The 15,147-nt window shown below is 34.9% G+C and overlaps 1 protein-coding gene across 2 annotated transcripts in view; it reads right to left on the bottom strand.

Annotated features, from left to right (window-relative positions):
* Nucleotides 1-15,147, bottom strand: part of TBC1D22A (TBC1 domain family member 22A) — a 193,118-nt gene that overhangs the window by 134,588 nt on the left and 43,383 nt on the right. For both annotated transcript variants that reach the window (XM_085326332.1, XM_085326342.1), the window contains exon 8: nucleotides 5,587-5,701. In XM_085326332.1, the coding sequence (XP_085182458.1) occupies nucleotides 5,587-5,701 (115 nt within the window). The remainder of the gene's footprint in view (nucleotides 1-5,586; nucleotides 5,702-15,147) is intronic.

A 15,147-nucleotide genomic window follows, 5' to 3' on the forward strand; every position in this document is an offset into this window, starting at 1 on the left:
CAAAATTCATTATATATAAAGGACTAATCATTGCATGACTTCTCATGCAATAAGAGAATGATTTAAAACATTTATGAGTGTAATATTTCATATAATTTTACAATTACTAAAAAATTAGGAATTATCAAGAATCAAGCAACTAATCAGTAGTCCTTCATGAACCTACRTCAAAAACAATCTCAGATAATCCCACACTTTCCTCTTTTTCATTATTCTTTGCTCACAAAAAAGAAGTCAGACGGTAGTATTTCTCAAAGAAGCACTTCATAAAATTTTCATTTTTATGAAAATTCTTTTAAATTTCATTGAACATCTTGGATAGTTCTACAAAATGTCATGGAAATTATCAAAAACCTCTACAATATACTTTCGTATGTTGAAACTGTGTTATTGAGATTTATATTAAATATAGGAGGTCTAATGTGATTAAATGGAATTTACAACAGTGAATTTTCATATCACAAGAGTGATTTAAAATATTCTGAGCAGGTTTTCAYGCAAATTTTCCATTGATTTAAAAACAATGAGGAAAAATTTTCTTAATAATTTTASCAACTTGCAAGAAATGTTACAACATCAATTACATTTCATATTTCATAGTGCTTTTATATAAATGTAATCTGTATAAGCTTCATAAATCATTTAAAATGTGTAAATAAAAGCATTTTAATACTGTCTGTTGTACAAATATGCATATATTTGAACAAAAAAAGCATTAAAACAGTGGCAGCTTGTTATGCAGTGTAATTCTAAAAATTTTCTATCAGAAAAGTTCAAGAACATATAAAAACTGCAAATAAACTTTTTTCATTTTTCAAACACACAAGGTCCCTCGTATCCTGAATGCTACCTTGTGAGTTTTTCCCATATTTCTTTCCTGAAGAGAGCAAGAATGATTTTTAGTCTCCAATCACATGGAGAAAATAACGAATGTTAAACAAAATTTTACATTCTAGCTCTGTAGTTACAAACAAAATTCTCTAATGTCTGGAGCACTGAATTAATCTCCTTTATCCTCTGTGCTTACTTCCTCATCATTCAGAAATTCAGCTTCATGCACATTTTAAACAGACATATTGACAGCTTAAAAATTACAGATTTTTTTCCTTGAAAAAAAAATAATTCTCAACTGAAATGGCATCTGTTCATAATCAATAAATAAAGRCTAAGGAATTACCTCAGATACAGACATGATACAATACTGTGAAACACTAACTATATTATGAACACCATAATTTTAGTTACAACATCCACCAAACTACAATAAAAGTAGATTAAAAGGTTTTAAATTTAATTGTTTGTTTAAGATATGCTGAAAAGGAAGGAAGAAAGGAAGGTAATAACCAGTACAAAAATCTTATTTTAAAAACAGGATGATTTCCTGTAAGTTAAGAGAGAAAAGGTAAGTGAGGGAGCTATAGGCAGATGATGACTTTTCTGAGGCTAAAGAAACTTCACATTCTCATAGTAATACTGTTCTGGAACTAAATCCAATCCCAATCCCACTAAGATTTGGGCCTGGAATTCAAAGTCCACCCATCATGCCAGTACTGATTAAAAAAAAATAAAAAACACTAATAGATATGTAACACCTCCTACAAAAGTATTTAAGATCACAAGAAAAATACTTACAAGGGTAAGGCCCCTCTTTCCAAAGATTTCAGGTCATGTATTCTTATAAGCATCCTTAAATTGTCTCAGGCTCCTCTGTTTCAAGAAGACTGTAGACAAGATCTTCATCACTATTTCAGCCTGCAACAGCCTCATTTTCTTCATGCTCTTTATCCATAATAAAGTGATAAAGAGCTACATCAGTGTCCATTTTATGCTGATTCTCTACTATATAGATTTCCTCTTGATTCTACACTGCCAGGGGCCTCAGAGTTGTCTCACACACTCATCCCTTTTACAATGTTATGTGTTAAGACATGCATTCTTACCATAATAGCATTTCAYTCAAGTTTTTTTTCCTCACTAGATGATGAGTAAATCTGGGTCCTCTGTGTGGTTCAGGTATACACACAAGGCCCAGCRAATCACTGAAATGCAATAATGTTAAATGTAGTACAACAGAGCTGACTCCATGAGTCAGAAATCCCAAGTMTTTGTGCAGCACAATTTAATATTCAGAACTGATGTAGATCAACAGGAACTCAGATCGACTGGAAGGTGTACAGAGAGCCACTGGTGGCAGCTGCAAATAGAACTTGGCAATCCAGAGCAAAATTTTCCTTGTCCACATTAACTCAATGAGTAGTCACACAGCGTATTTTATCTCATTTGCAAAAACGCCTTCAGAATTACATCCACACAGACAAGATTCATTTTAACGTAAATCAACATGAAGACACAGAGTTTTCAGGAAAACTGCCCTGACAGTAATTAGCATTTGTTCTTAAAACATAYGCTATAATTCTCTTATGTCATGTGGGAGGCTGGGAGTAAGGATAAAAGTCTTCCCATACCACTAATATTTGAAATTCCAAAGAAGTTGCTATATTACGTCAGAATGTCAGGATAAACGTACAAACAGTTTTCAAGGAAAAAAAATTAAGAGAYTGACATACCTGTAAACCTCAGACTAAAATCCTAAGGTTTAAGTTCCTCCTTTTCCTAATTTAAACAAGGAATCTTAATCTACACTATTCCAACAGAGGCCAGTCCCCCTCTGAAAGACTCTTTAATCTCATTTGTACCTCTCGGCTTGGTTTTGACAACAAATTCCATCTTACTGAAAATGTTCCAGTATTCTTGCTTTTATTGTTGAGTGGGGAACTAATGAGATATTAACAAATTACATTTCATCATACTTATGCAGCTGGGAAGGCTGAAAGAGTGCTCTCAACTCAAAACATTCAATTCCCATATTCAGTCATTCAAACTATTCAGAACGTACAAACCTATATGCTAAAATTAGGTACCTCAACCCAGACTAAACCATGAAAACAACTGTGACTTTGGTTGTTATAAGAAGATCCATGAACCTTATTTCTAACATTCAGATTTAAATGGAAAAAAAAAAAAAGATATTAGACAAGAAAGTTATCCATTCCCTGTCTGTAAACATTGTTAGGGTATACCATGAGACGACCTAGTCAACACAGATCTTCTATTAATGAACATACAAAATCTTAAATAATCCTTTGGGACGTCTCTTTTCTTCTCAAAGTATTACTGGGTAAATATTAAATACATTATATAGCTTAAATATTTCCCTAGGAAACACGCAAACTATGATATTTGAGCACATTTCTTACTCTCAGTTTTGAAGACTTTTACAGTCTTATTACAATCCTCAAAATATTCAATGCGCTCCATGAATTTTCTATGTTATCGTTTGAAATTTAAGTAAAATACATGCTGTCATTCATAGTAACTTGAATACATCGCTCAGTGTTAACTTGAATTATACTAGAAAGACTCAAATTAAAAAGGTATTTAAAGACAGATCTTTGAATGTTTTTATATATCACTGCAGAGAATAACTGGTGCATTAGCATTTAGYCAGGATTGTTATTATATACAAGTAGTATTTTCAGTTTGATATTATTTTCATTATATACATTTTAGCCCTTATATGACTTTTAGAATACAGTTTCCTGAGATTTATTTATTTTCACTGGCAAATATTGTTTATGATTTCTTTAAAAAAAAAAACACACTTTGTCCCTCTTCACTGGACACTTCAGGAAAAAACTAAGTTCTCTGACACGAAAATACTGACAAGCTGACAAATATATTAGCAATCACCACAGTCTCTAAATGTAAGTTGGTGGTAAAGACAAACTTATTTAYCATATTAATTAAATGGTCTATTTAACATGGAATATCAATTCTCTAATCACATCTCATTTGAACTTATTTCAATTAACAACCCTAAAGTCTACTAGAGGTCCTACTGTTCTAGGATCATTAAGAACATTTTCATTATCTGTCAAATGAGGGAGTAAAAGGCAGAAATCGCAAGTACTTTGAGTAGAAGGCCTCTACCCTCCTTAAGAGATGATTAGGGAGTAACCAGCAGTAGTTCTCACTAGTTGCTTAGCAATAAAATGTCCTCCTGTGAAACAAAGAAGGAGCAAAGTTGCCAGTGGGAATGAGTAAATGAATAGTCTTTCATTCAGTCAAGGATAATCTGCCCTCCTTTAAATCTAATCTATCTAGATTAAGACATCAATGAGTATCTCACATATAGAAGGTGGAAAATTAAGAACCTACTACATATAGCCTTGCTGAAGTAGTAAGAAAACCTATTGCTCAAGTTTACATATGACATGCATATTCATTCTATATGCATATGACATACTGACATACAAAAATGCAAGGAAAACAGTTTTAATTCGAGTCAGATTAGCAYTGTCATTTTACTGTTAACCCTACCTTTCATATCTATGCTGTTATAACCAAATTATTAATGACTTTTCAGTACACGTAGAAAGCATAAGAAAACAGTATAGAATTTAATAATTACTCTTTTGTCTCACAGCGCTGGTTTACATCTGTAGTGAACAACTAGTTTAGAAACAGAAGTTAGCTTTTTTTAGTATTTGGCCTTAAGGAATGTAATATGCAATCACAGCAAATTAAAAAAAAAAAAAAAGTTATACAAATGTATTTGGACATACTGAATTTGCAGAATGCAGTCCTCGATTAACCACATTCTTAATGTTCACTAAGACTTAGATATTAAGCTATAAATTTAAAATACGAATGATATTCTCATATGAGACTGGATATTTAATCAGTCAAGTTTCCCAAATAAAGGACTGCAAAAACAGATAACTGCAAAAAAGTCCACAAACTCAGTAGAAATACAACTGTTTCATATTAGTAGTATGAGCCTCAGAAAAGCAAAGTTCTTACCCAGAGAATTTTAGTTACTGTTGCCTCAATATTCAAGCCCTGAATTCAGGYTGCAATCTGTTTGGCCACAGATCTGGTTTAATAGGTTCTCTCTTCCTTAATTCCCCTCCCCCCATTCATTTATAATATTTCCTTATTTTGGAGGTGGTAGTTTTGGGGGAAAGGAGGGGGGAAGGGCTCCCTCCCCTTGTTTTTTTTCCTCTCTCCTTACCCACCAGGTTATTCCATAGATACAATTTTACCTCATCATACAGGCAGATGAATTGGAGAAGGGAAAGGAAGGGAGAATGAAACCTCATATGAAAAAGAAAGCATCAGGAACGGTAGAGGGCACTTCTTAAACTAGATACACAGTTTAGAAATCATAAAATSGAAGCAAAGACTAGATTGTCTCTGTTTCCCCAGCGTTCACCTTTGTCAGATGTGAAATTCTGTCTGCAGCTTCTACAAAGACTTTTTTTCTTTTTTTTTTGTTTTGTTTTTTTAACAAAGATCTAAAAGATTCCTAACTTCTTCAGACTATTAAAATCTGATTACTTATCAGTACATATTGGAGAGCTATTTAAGAGAATTATAGAGATTTATAATTATAAAAATTTGTAATAAAATTCATATATTGAATTGTGCACTGATTAGCTAATCCAAAATGTTATTCATATTAAAATGCAGATGCTGTTCTAAAGCCATTACCAATTCATAATTCAATGTTAAAACAAATCTTACCTATATATTCACAAACGAAGACTACAAAAAAAGGAGTAACAAGATCATTTATGCCCTGAACATATCCACTGGCTGGATGACGTATAGCCCAGATAAACAAAATTCGTTCAAAGATCTGAAAAAGAGTTAAAGAAACTATCAGGCCATTTATCAAATAGCGACCGTGTTTTACAAAAGGCACTTGAAAAGTATACAAGGACAAATTTAATATATACAATTAGTAGTACAAAAGTATGCATACAGAAGCCTGGTTTTCATAATTAACTGCCAATGTTAATTAAGTTTCTCAGTTAYTTAAAAGAAAGCATTTTCAGGGTATTTGCACACTTTAAAAATCAACGTTGTATATAATTCAATTACACTAGCTACAACAAGTAGCACTTTATTCCCTGGAGTTTTTCCAATATGATAAAATTCCTCTTTTCTCCAGAGAGAGGAAGATTAAATGATATTTTCATGACCCCTTACTTCTTCAAAAGAAGTATTTTATCAACATAGTACATATTCTTCCTAGATAACAGGACGAAGGGCTTTATATAGACTAGTTTTTTTTAAATAGCGTGCCCAAGAAAGTCATTAATAGTTAAGCTTGCCTAATACTGCAGTGTGAGGTTTTAGACTTCAGAAGCATGTATGACTAATAAAACATCTGAAAACCAGGAAACGTAGAAACACGGTAACCTTCTCACATATCACTTAACCATATAAACCTTTATTCCCTGAATCCTTTGAACAGTAACTTGCTTAGGATCTGCCAAAACTCCTGAGGCCACAACCTATACAATCTGAGTATGGGAAGCACAGTATGAGAAGAAYACAGGGTAGGGGAATCACTGAACTTAGTATCAACACAATCTGGATCTGTGACACATTATGTTTATTCATAACTATTTATTTTTGAAATCGCTACATGCCTTTAGAAAGCTGCAACCGAAAGTCAAAGGTGGTATGTGGCTTGCCTGAGTTGCCTTACTTGATCAGGTATAATCTTCAGAAAAAAAGAAAGCTCACTCCTTATCTGGCAGATCTGCCCGAGAAGCTGCCAGAACACAGGGACAGGCAAGCAGAGCAGAGGAAAAACCTCTCATGAGACTAAAGGCCTATCACACTGTTAAGGGCAGGTCTCAGAAGTTATAAACGGAGAGAGCATTTGCAAGGACCCCAAGGAGAGGCATTAGAGCTTGCCTGCAACCCTAAAAGTCAGCGAATGCTCAGGCTTCAAGCAAGCCTAGATCAATCCTAAAAGGACAAGATAGAGATGAGTTTAATTTACGAAGCCTGGTTTATTTCTATTCAATCTCAAATTTTCCTTGGCTTAAGAAGTTATTTATTCTAATTTGCATTTAAATAAAACTTATTCTTCAGTTTAAGAACCATTTTATAGTCATCTTCAAGTAAGGAAAGTTCCAGGCAGACGAGACTCGTAAATCTGGGTGCCTGCAAGTCCTATCACAGGCTTACATGTGAGCTGGTTGAAGCTGGAGTACATTTAACTTTTTACCTCAAAGACAAACCCTAAATATCAGTACCTATTCAGTACCTACTCTCCAACAGAGCTTCTCTGGAGAATCGATTTTCCTTAATCTTCAAGTTAATGGTTCCCTGTCATGCACAAAAGCAGACTGCAGAAAATGCTCGAGAGCAACAGAGAAGGTGAACAACAATCAGGATGCAAAGTTTTGGTGGGCACAGAAACACAGCCTTTTATGCAGCTTGGGTCTGGCTCACTACAGCTACATTTAAAATAACTGTTTTTAAATGGTCTCATCCACATTGAGAATTGTGTTGAGCACCATACAGCTGAAGACACCAAGTGGCATTAAGATTCAGTTAACTAGCATTAGCATACTTTCAGTTTTGAGGCCAGGATTAGTCAGYACAGGAAACATTAATTTAGCACATTCCCCCCAAAAAAGTCTCCTGCYCCCATCAGCCAGAGATTCTTGTTTCTTCAGCTGTAAGTTCTACTATTATAGTAGTAGTATACTACTAGTTTAACTTTTTTCACTTAGTATATTAAACAYAAAAACATCAGGCTCTACTGATCAAGGCCACTAGGACCTCAAYRTCTAGCAACTACAATGATAAAGACCCTAACTTCTGCTTATCTTGTGTACGTTCACAGCTTGTTTTTCCATTTTATGCAATTGTATTTTAAGAAATAAGAGTTGTTTATTCTGAAACTTTTACCATTATTGGAAAACTGCAGATCTATCTAGGTTAGTTAAGTATTCTTCCTGCTTCTGTCCGCTGCTACCTTCAGTTTAACTAATACTATTTTTTTCAGTATTACCAATGTTAGCATTCTCTGTGTTTAACTTCATGTACATGTGTTTAACATGCTACAAGTGCAAATAAGTGTCTTTAAAACAAATGCCAAGTATATATGATTTAAAAGTCCTGCACTTAGGGAGGAATAACCACACGCACCAGCACAGGCTGAGGGTTGACCTGCTGGAAAGCAGCTCTGCAGAGAAGGACCTGGGAGTGCTGGTGGATGACAAGTCGACCACGAGCCAGCAATGTGCCCTTRTGGCCAAGGCGGCCAATGRTCTCCTGGGGTGCATTGGGAAGAGTGTTGCCAGCAGGTCGAGGGAGGTGATCCTGCCCCTCTGCTCAGCCCTGGGGAGGCCTCATCTCGAGTCCTGCATCCAGTTCTGGGCTCCCCACTCCAACGGAGACATGGAGCTACTGCAGAGAGTCCAGCGTAGGGCTACAAAGATGATCAGAGGGCTGGAGCACCTGCCCCTATGAGGAACGGCTGCGAGAGCTGGGCCTCTTCAGCCTGGGGAAGAGACGACTGAGGGGGGATCTGATCAATGTGCTTAAGTACCTGAAGGGAGGGTGTCAAGGGGACGGGGACAAACTCTKTTCGGTTGTCCCATGTGACAGGACAAGAGGCAATGGGCAGAAACTGAAGCACAGGAAGTTCYGCCTGACCGTGAGGGGSAATTTCTTCCCTGTGAGAGTGAYGGAGCMCTGGCACAGRTTGCCCAGARASGTTGTGGAGTCTCCTTCTCTGGAGATCTTCAAGGCCTGCCTGGATGCAACCCTGTCTAACATGCTCTAGGTGACCCTTCTTGAGYARGGAAGTTGGACTAGATGATCTCCAGAGGTCCCTTCCAACCTTAACCATTCTGTGATTCTGTAAAAAACTGAAGACCAGCTGCTGAATGCAGCAATATTATTAGGMATTAGTCTAAAAATCCTGTCTGATGGAGTTTTGAAAAATGGGTTGAACAGGCAATAAAAATATGCACATCGTCACAAATGAAAGAAATTAGTACAATGAATTACAGCAATCAAAATACCCTTTATAAAAAGAAGATTTTTAAAAATAGTGCTCTTTTTGAAGACAGCTTGTCTCAAGTCATATTTGCATTAACTTCCCCTTTCCTCAGAATCTGGTAATATTCATAATTTGTACTGCAAACKGAAATGCCCACAGATTTCAAAGTATTTTAGAAATCTGTGTGTGAAAACTAAAGCGTGACTTTTTTTTCCCCTTTTGAGTGGTAAGGATCACTTAGTAACCGGCATACCAGATTTAGTATTCTCAAATGCATCTAACCAGAAATTCAACTAATTTGCACTGGAATAGCATTTTCCATTTCCTACTCATTTTCATAAAGTTTAATTTACTGATATGTATCAAAAAAAATAAACACTGAATACTTGAAAGGTAGACTGATTTAAGTTTCCATACAGCACTCAACACTGTGTTCAAATAGTAGTCATTAAATGGTCACTTTCCCAAAAGGCTTCTATCTTGATTTCTAAACTAGCAACAGAAACTAGAATTACTTTTCTGGTATGAACCATATCTCATGAGATGTCATTACCAATCAATTATTCTCCTTTGAATTCAACTCTCATACAGTAAGAACTATATTCATATACATAAAAAAAGGATTAAGTTTAAATATGGATTTTGAATACCTGTTGGTTTTGCCACCTCAAGAGAACTCCAAAATCTCCAAAACTTTCGTAACAAAAACTTCACTTAGCTTTTGTTTGTCTTTTATTACTAACAAAAGAAAGAGGCAGGGACAATTTTAACTTATTTTTCAATCATACGCTGTTTCCTTGAAATCACTTCTCTCATGATCCAGACATACATGTTAAATACTACCTATCTGAACAACAGACAACATACAAATTAACAATAAATTACAGACTATCCAACTTGACTAATCAAATTTATTTGATTTAAACTTACAGTTTTATAATAAGATATTTATAGTAGATAACTTCAACAGACTTGTCTGAGYTTGATATGGGAAGACCTCCAACATCTCTCCCCTTTTCTTTGGGGGCCAGYATTTATTCCTAACTCTTTACATCTTCACTTCAACTTTTCTTTTTTCAGGATCTATACAACTCCCATAAAAATATATATTTAAAACTTACTTGAAAAGGAACACATAATAATGAGTTATTTCCACAATGTCAAATTCAAAGCAACTTTTCCTAAACAGAAGCATTTTATTMCTGAAAATTAAATTCCAAGAACAGATAAGAAAATAGGTTTTTGAATCTAACAATGTCTTTTGACATCAGTTTCCAAATGTTACTATTTCAGAGGTTAAAGGACTTTTGCACCTGTTCTTAGTGGTGTCTTCCTCTGCTCCCAAAAGGCTTTCCACTAGAATTAATAAAATTATTATGTTTCCTAGACTCTCAAACAGCATTTATCTCCAGTTCTATCACCTACAATCTCCTCCTCAGTTTCCTTCTACATTCTTTCCAGTGGCCATGGGCAATACTAATACTACAGCAGTACCATTATTCTAAATCCCTACAGTAAGAAAATCTAGTCAGTACAAAACCTATCAGAACATCCACACTAACCTTGCACAGGCCACCTTTTGAAACCTGGTTGGAACCCACTCTAAAATCCCTATAGCTTCTTTAGCTCTTCCCATCTCTTCTTAGAAAAGGGAGAGTGATTTTTCCTCATCTGTGACYAGCAACATCTTCCATCTCCCCAGAACGGGGAGAGACCTGAGCACAACAGAACAAGGCTTCTTTTCCTGTGGCCTGTCACCATAGGAACATGGTGATTCTTGGGAGGATAAGGAATTCGGCTGTGCTAGGGTAAGGGCTCAAAAACCCATAGAGGTAGAAGGAGGAGTATGGGAAAAGTTGGATGTAATGATCCTTCTAGCACAAAATCTTCTCCATAAGATGTTGTGAAGCAAAATCGTATCTTGGTTCCCCAGCAAGATCAGACAGAGAAGAAAGGGAGAGACAGATATAGGTCCACACACAGCGCACTCCAACCTTCTGGACAGCTTCTTTCCAACTTATAATTCCTAGACTTTGCTTTATCCCACTGGCTGCTGCTATATACCCTTTTCACATTCTTCTGCATCTTGAGTTTACCCACTTCCAACTAACAGAATGTTATTAAAATGCACTTCTACTTTCCTCTTTTTCAATAGAATCACAGAATAGCTGGGATCTCTGGAGATCATCTGGGCCAATCCCCTACCGTCACATCTTATTTCAAGTTTTTTTCTCCTTTTCTTTCCCACCAACTCACCRAAGGAAGGAAAGGTGACCCTGCTTGAGCAGGGAGGTTGGACTAGATGATCTCCAGAGGTCCCTTCCAACCTTACTGATTCTATGATTCTATTCTATGTATCAGCCTGTACACTTCTTCCAATAAATGAAGTTAAGGAGCTCCTTAACACRAAATTGGATCATCTTCCAGCTTTAGTAATTTTATGTCACTTGCKAGAATTATCACAGTTTCTAGAAAGCGTGGATTTCAAATATATGATGTCATTCTAAGAGTGAAGTACATATGCGCTTCTAAGACACACACAACCATTTAAACATTAGAAAAGCACACCTCTGGACAAGTTTGAACAAAAGACTAGAAATAAAAGCAACTCTATAATTTTATTTAAAAAAATTGTAAATGAGACCTCAATAACCTACATTTAAAAGAATATGCTACCTAAGCAATGTTGTTACCTGCCGAAAGACAACAAAAGGAAAAGCCTTGAATAATTCCACATGTTTAATAAGCACACAAACTCAACTGAAATTGCCTTCCAATTCAATCTTTACTGAAAAATGTTAGCTATTGAAGTTCTATTGATATATAGAATTTTACTTCATAGTAAGTTACCTACAGAGGTACTGACATACAGTATTTCCTGTTTTCTTATTATTGTTTTGGAGTAATTAAAGTGTTTTATTCTAGTAGTGTCTCCTAGTGAAGTTAACTGTCAACAGTTTCATTAAAACAGCCTATTTCCAGATACAACTCAACCACAAAAAACCCCTCTTGAATATGACTGCTAAYACAAATAGTATTGCAATAACTTTTTGCATTAAAATACTCTCAAAATTCACATATAAACTCCTTAGCACTACGTCATTCATTCAAACAAAAAGAGACTATAATCATCCTTTACCTCAAATTCAACATCATCTCAAAATGTATGTTCCTACCATACACACTGAATATTTAACAAAAATGGTCACTTAATGTTGGAAAACTTGAGCCAGATATTCATTAATTATCAATATAAAATTAGAAGTGTTACACTAAATGTGCTGTTAAATATCCCTGGTAAATGYAACTGTTGTGTTCCTACCATCTACGCTCAAATTTGCATCTAGGCTCTTGCTACCTTTTCCAAAGACTTAGTAAAAACGTTACCTATCTCCTAAGAGCAGTCAGTCATACAAAAGCATTAGAAAAGCACATTAGAAACCTACCTTATGCATACTCAAATAAACAGAAAACAAAACTAGTCTCAACTCCTACAGGTTTCCATTTCTAACATCAAGATACTGACACTACCGAATGGAAAATGCACTCAGCCACAAAAGCTAAGTACATCTCATTTTTTTACTTCATTACTTCAAAATATTCTCCAATAACTTTCTTTAGGGATTTTTATTTATTTATTTGTTTATTTATTTTTTACAAACCACGTTACTTGAATTCTCATCCAATTAATTTGCTTAAAAGAAAGGACATTCAGTATATACTGCAGAAAGAGATGTTTATCTGAAAATTGTATTTCAAAGTTGTTTTAAACTTGCTTAAGCAATTTAGAAATAATATATTGCCTAGTAGTCATTTTCAAATAAACACTTCATGTAATTAATCTTCTCCTAAAACAGCAGTGCACACAATTTTTTTTTTTTTTAGACAAGTTCCTTCAATGAAATAAAGAAAAAGATAAACATCATTTTGGGGTATTTTTCCCCCAAGTAAAAGCTTAAAAAAAAAAAGGAGAAAGAAAGAAAAATCATTATACATCTGAACCACAGCTTTAAGTGTTAACTACAGATATGATCTTCATTGAAATCCTGAGAACAGTTTAATCATGCAATGCAAGGACGTGTAAAAAAAATAAAAAGCCTTTATGYTTAATTCAAATAAATCTTTATAATTAAGAGACTACTGCTGATACTTCTATGAGAAAGGAAACATTTGTAGTGTATTTCAAAGATTCTGTCATATTTCATTTCTTGGTTCATTTCTAGCTACAACACAGAAACTGGTCTTTCATTAATGGCTTGAACCCATACTACTATACCCAAACTATTACTTATTTTTCAGTCAATGATAGAAAAATCTAAGCTAAAATACCTTTCCGAATGATGACTTGATTGATGATGTCACAGTTATTTACTATCTTTTCAACTCCCTCATTCCTAAAAAACATAACTTTACAGTTTTCTTCCTGATTGTACTCTACTTCTGCTCCTCTTCCAGCTGTGTTTGTTCCTTCACTAGTATGTAGTTCTACTCTTATTGCTGTCTTAATTTGATGCACATGGTTATCTCTTAATACATATGCCTGCATATTTCAAAATACCTCTGGCAATACAGATAAAATTCTAAAAATGGATTTATTATATTATGAAAATTTATTTTAAAGAATGTGCAAAAATGCCAGTGCAGATGAAGACAGTTGGCAAAAGCTTTTTTGTAATAGCTACTATTAATGATAAAATTAATTATGTAAAGAAACTGTTTCAGATATATTATGTAAGAATTCTAATACAATGTAATGTTATTAGTAGCTTAGGCAAGATTCAAACCAGAAAAACTACATTATAAATAAAAAATGAAAATTAGTAATAAAGACYAGAGAATGTATTTTTAACTTAGATCTATGAAAATACTGTATTTTGATATTGTGTCGACTTCCTAACCACTCTGTATTGTAATTTTATATATCTAATTTCTTTAAAAGTAAGCACTTTAGAAAGTAAGCTCATTAGAATAATATTAATCTATCAGTCATTTCCATCGTTTCGTAAAGTCTTTGAACAGAGAGTTTTTCATTAGACTTTCTGTACAAGTTTCTGTTTTAGTTACCAGTACTATTTTTCACTCTTTTTATCCCCTTGCTATAGTTTTTTTTTTAATTTGAATCTTGAATTTCTGAAGGACATCAATATGCTGCAATTGACATTAGCAGAAAAGTTATTATTAGGRATAAAAATTTCAATTATCTTAACATTTACTTCACTGAAAAAGTTCCCTGAAATACCACTTGGATACCTTTAAGATTAAAGGAATAAGGCTCACAGCCACAGGACACATTGTATGAGGTAACATTTCACGACTTCTGACCCTCATCTTGATAATTTCATAAGGCCCACTGCTCACCTTTTTCACTCAAATAATGATTTCACAGACCTTTAACAACGTCTTCCTCTCATCCCTCCTTCCTCTCATGTCTTCCACTTTCTTTTCTTTACTGGAAAATGTGTATCTGTTTAACTGTTCCTTGAATCAAAGCCAAGATATACTTCTGCTTGTCTTCATAACCCTCATTTGTACACCTTTTCTAGTTTTATTTTATCCTTTGGAGACTGAGAATCCACAACAGTACGTAGTATTCAAAACACAGGTGCACAGGAGATTCGTAAAGTAGCTTAACTATGTTTTCTGATTTGTTCTCTATTGCAACTTAATTATTTTAATATTGTTTTCTGATTGCTACTGAGCAAGACAGTACTATCTGCCCAAGAGCTCTCCTCTGAACAAYAGCTAATGCAGCAGTGCCTCTCCCTGTATTAGCTCTGTTAAGTTTTTTTTTTTCCCTTGTTATTCACATCACTCCACATCTATCTGTACTGAATTTCTTCTGAAAGCTTRTCACCCTGTCMCTGAGTTTTATGAACACCTCTTGTGATTATTCTCAGTCAACCTGAATGTTAAATGACCCCAATAACTTGGTGCAGTCAGTGAATTTTGTCACTTCACAATTCAATTCAGTTCCAAGTCATTTCACAGAATCACAGAATGGTTGAGGTTGGAAGGGACCTCTAGAGATCATCTAGTCCAACTTCCTTGCTCAAGAAGGGTCACCTAGAGCATGTTAGACAGGGTTGCATCCAGGCAGGCCTTGAAGATCTCCAGAGAAGGAGACTCCACAACCTCTCTGGGCAACCTGTGCCAGTGCTCCATCACTCTCACAGGGAAGAAATTSCCCCTCACGGTCAGGCGGAACTTCCTGTGCTTCAGTTTCTGCCCATTGCCTCTTGTCCTGTCACATGGGACAACCGAACAGAGTTTGT

This window comes from Rhea americana, unplaced genomic scaffold (assembly GCF_003343005.1).
Source record: "Rhea americana isolate MKP2758 unplaced genomic scaffold, rheAme1 scaffold_1, whole genome shotgun sequence".
Lineage (NCBI taxonomy): Eukaryota > Metazoa > Chordata > Aves > Rheiformes > Rheidae > Rhea > Rhea americana.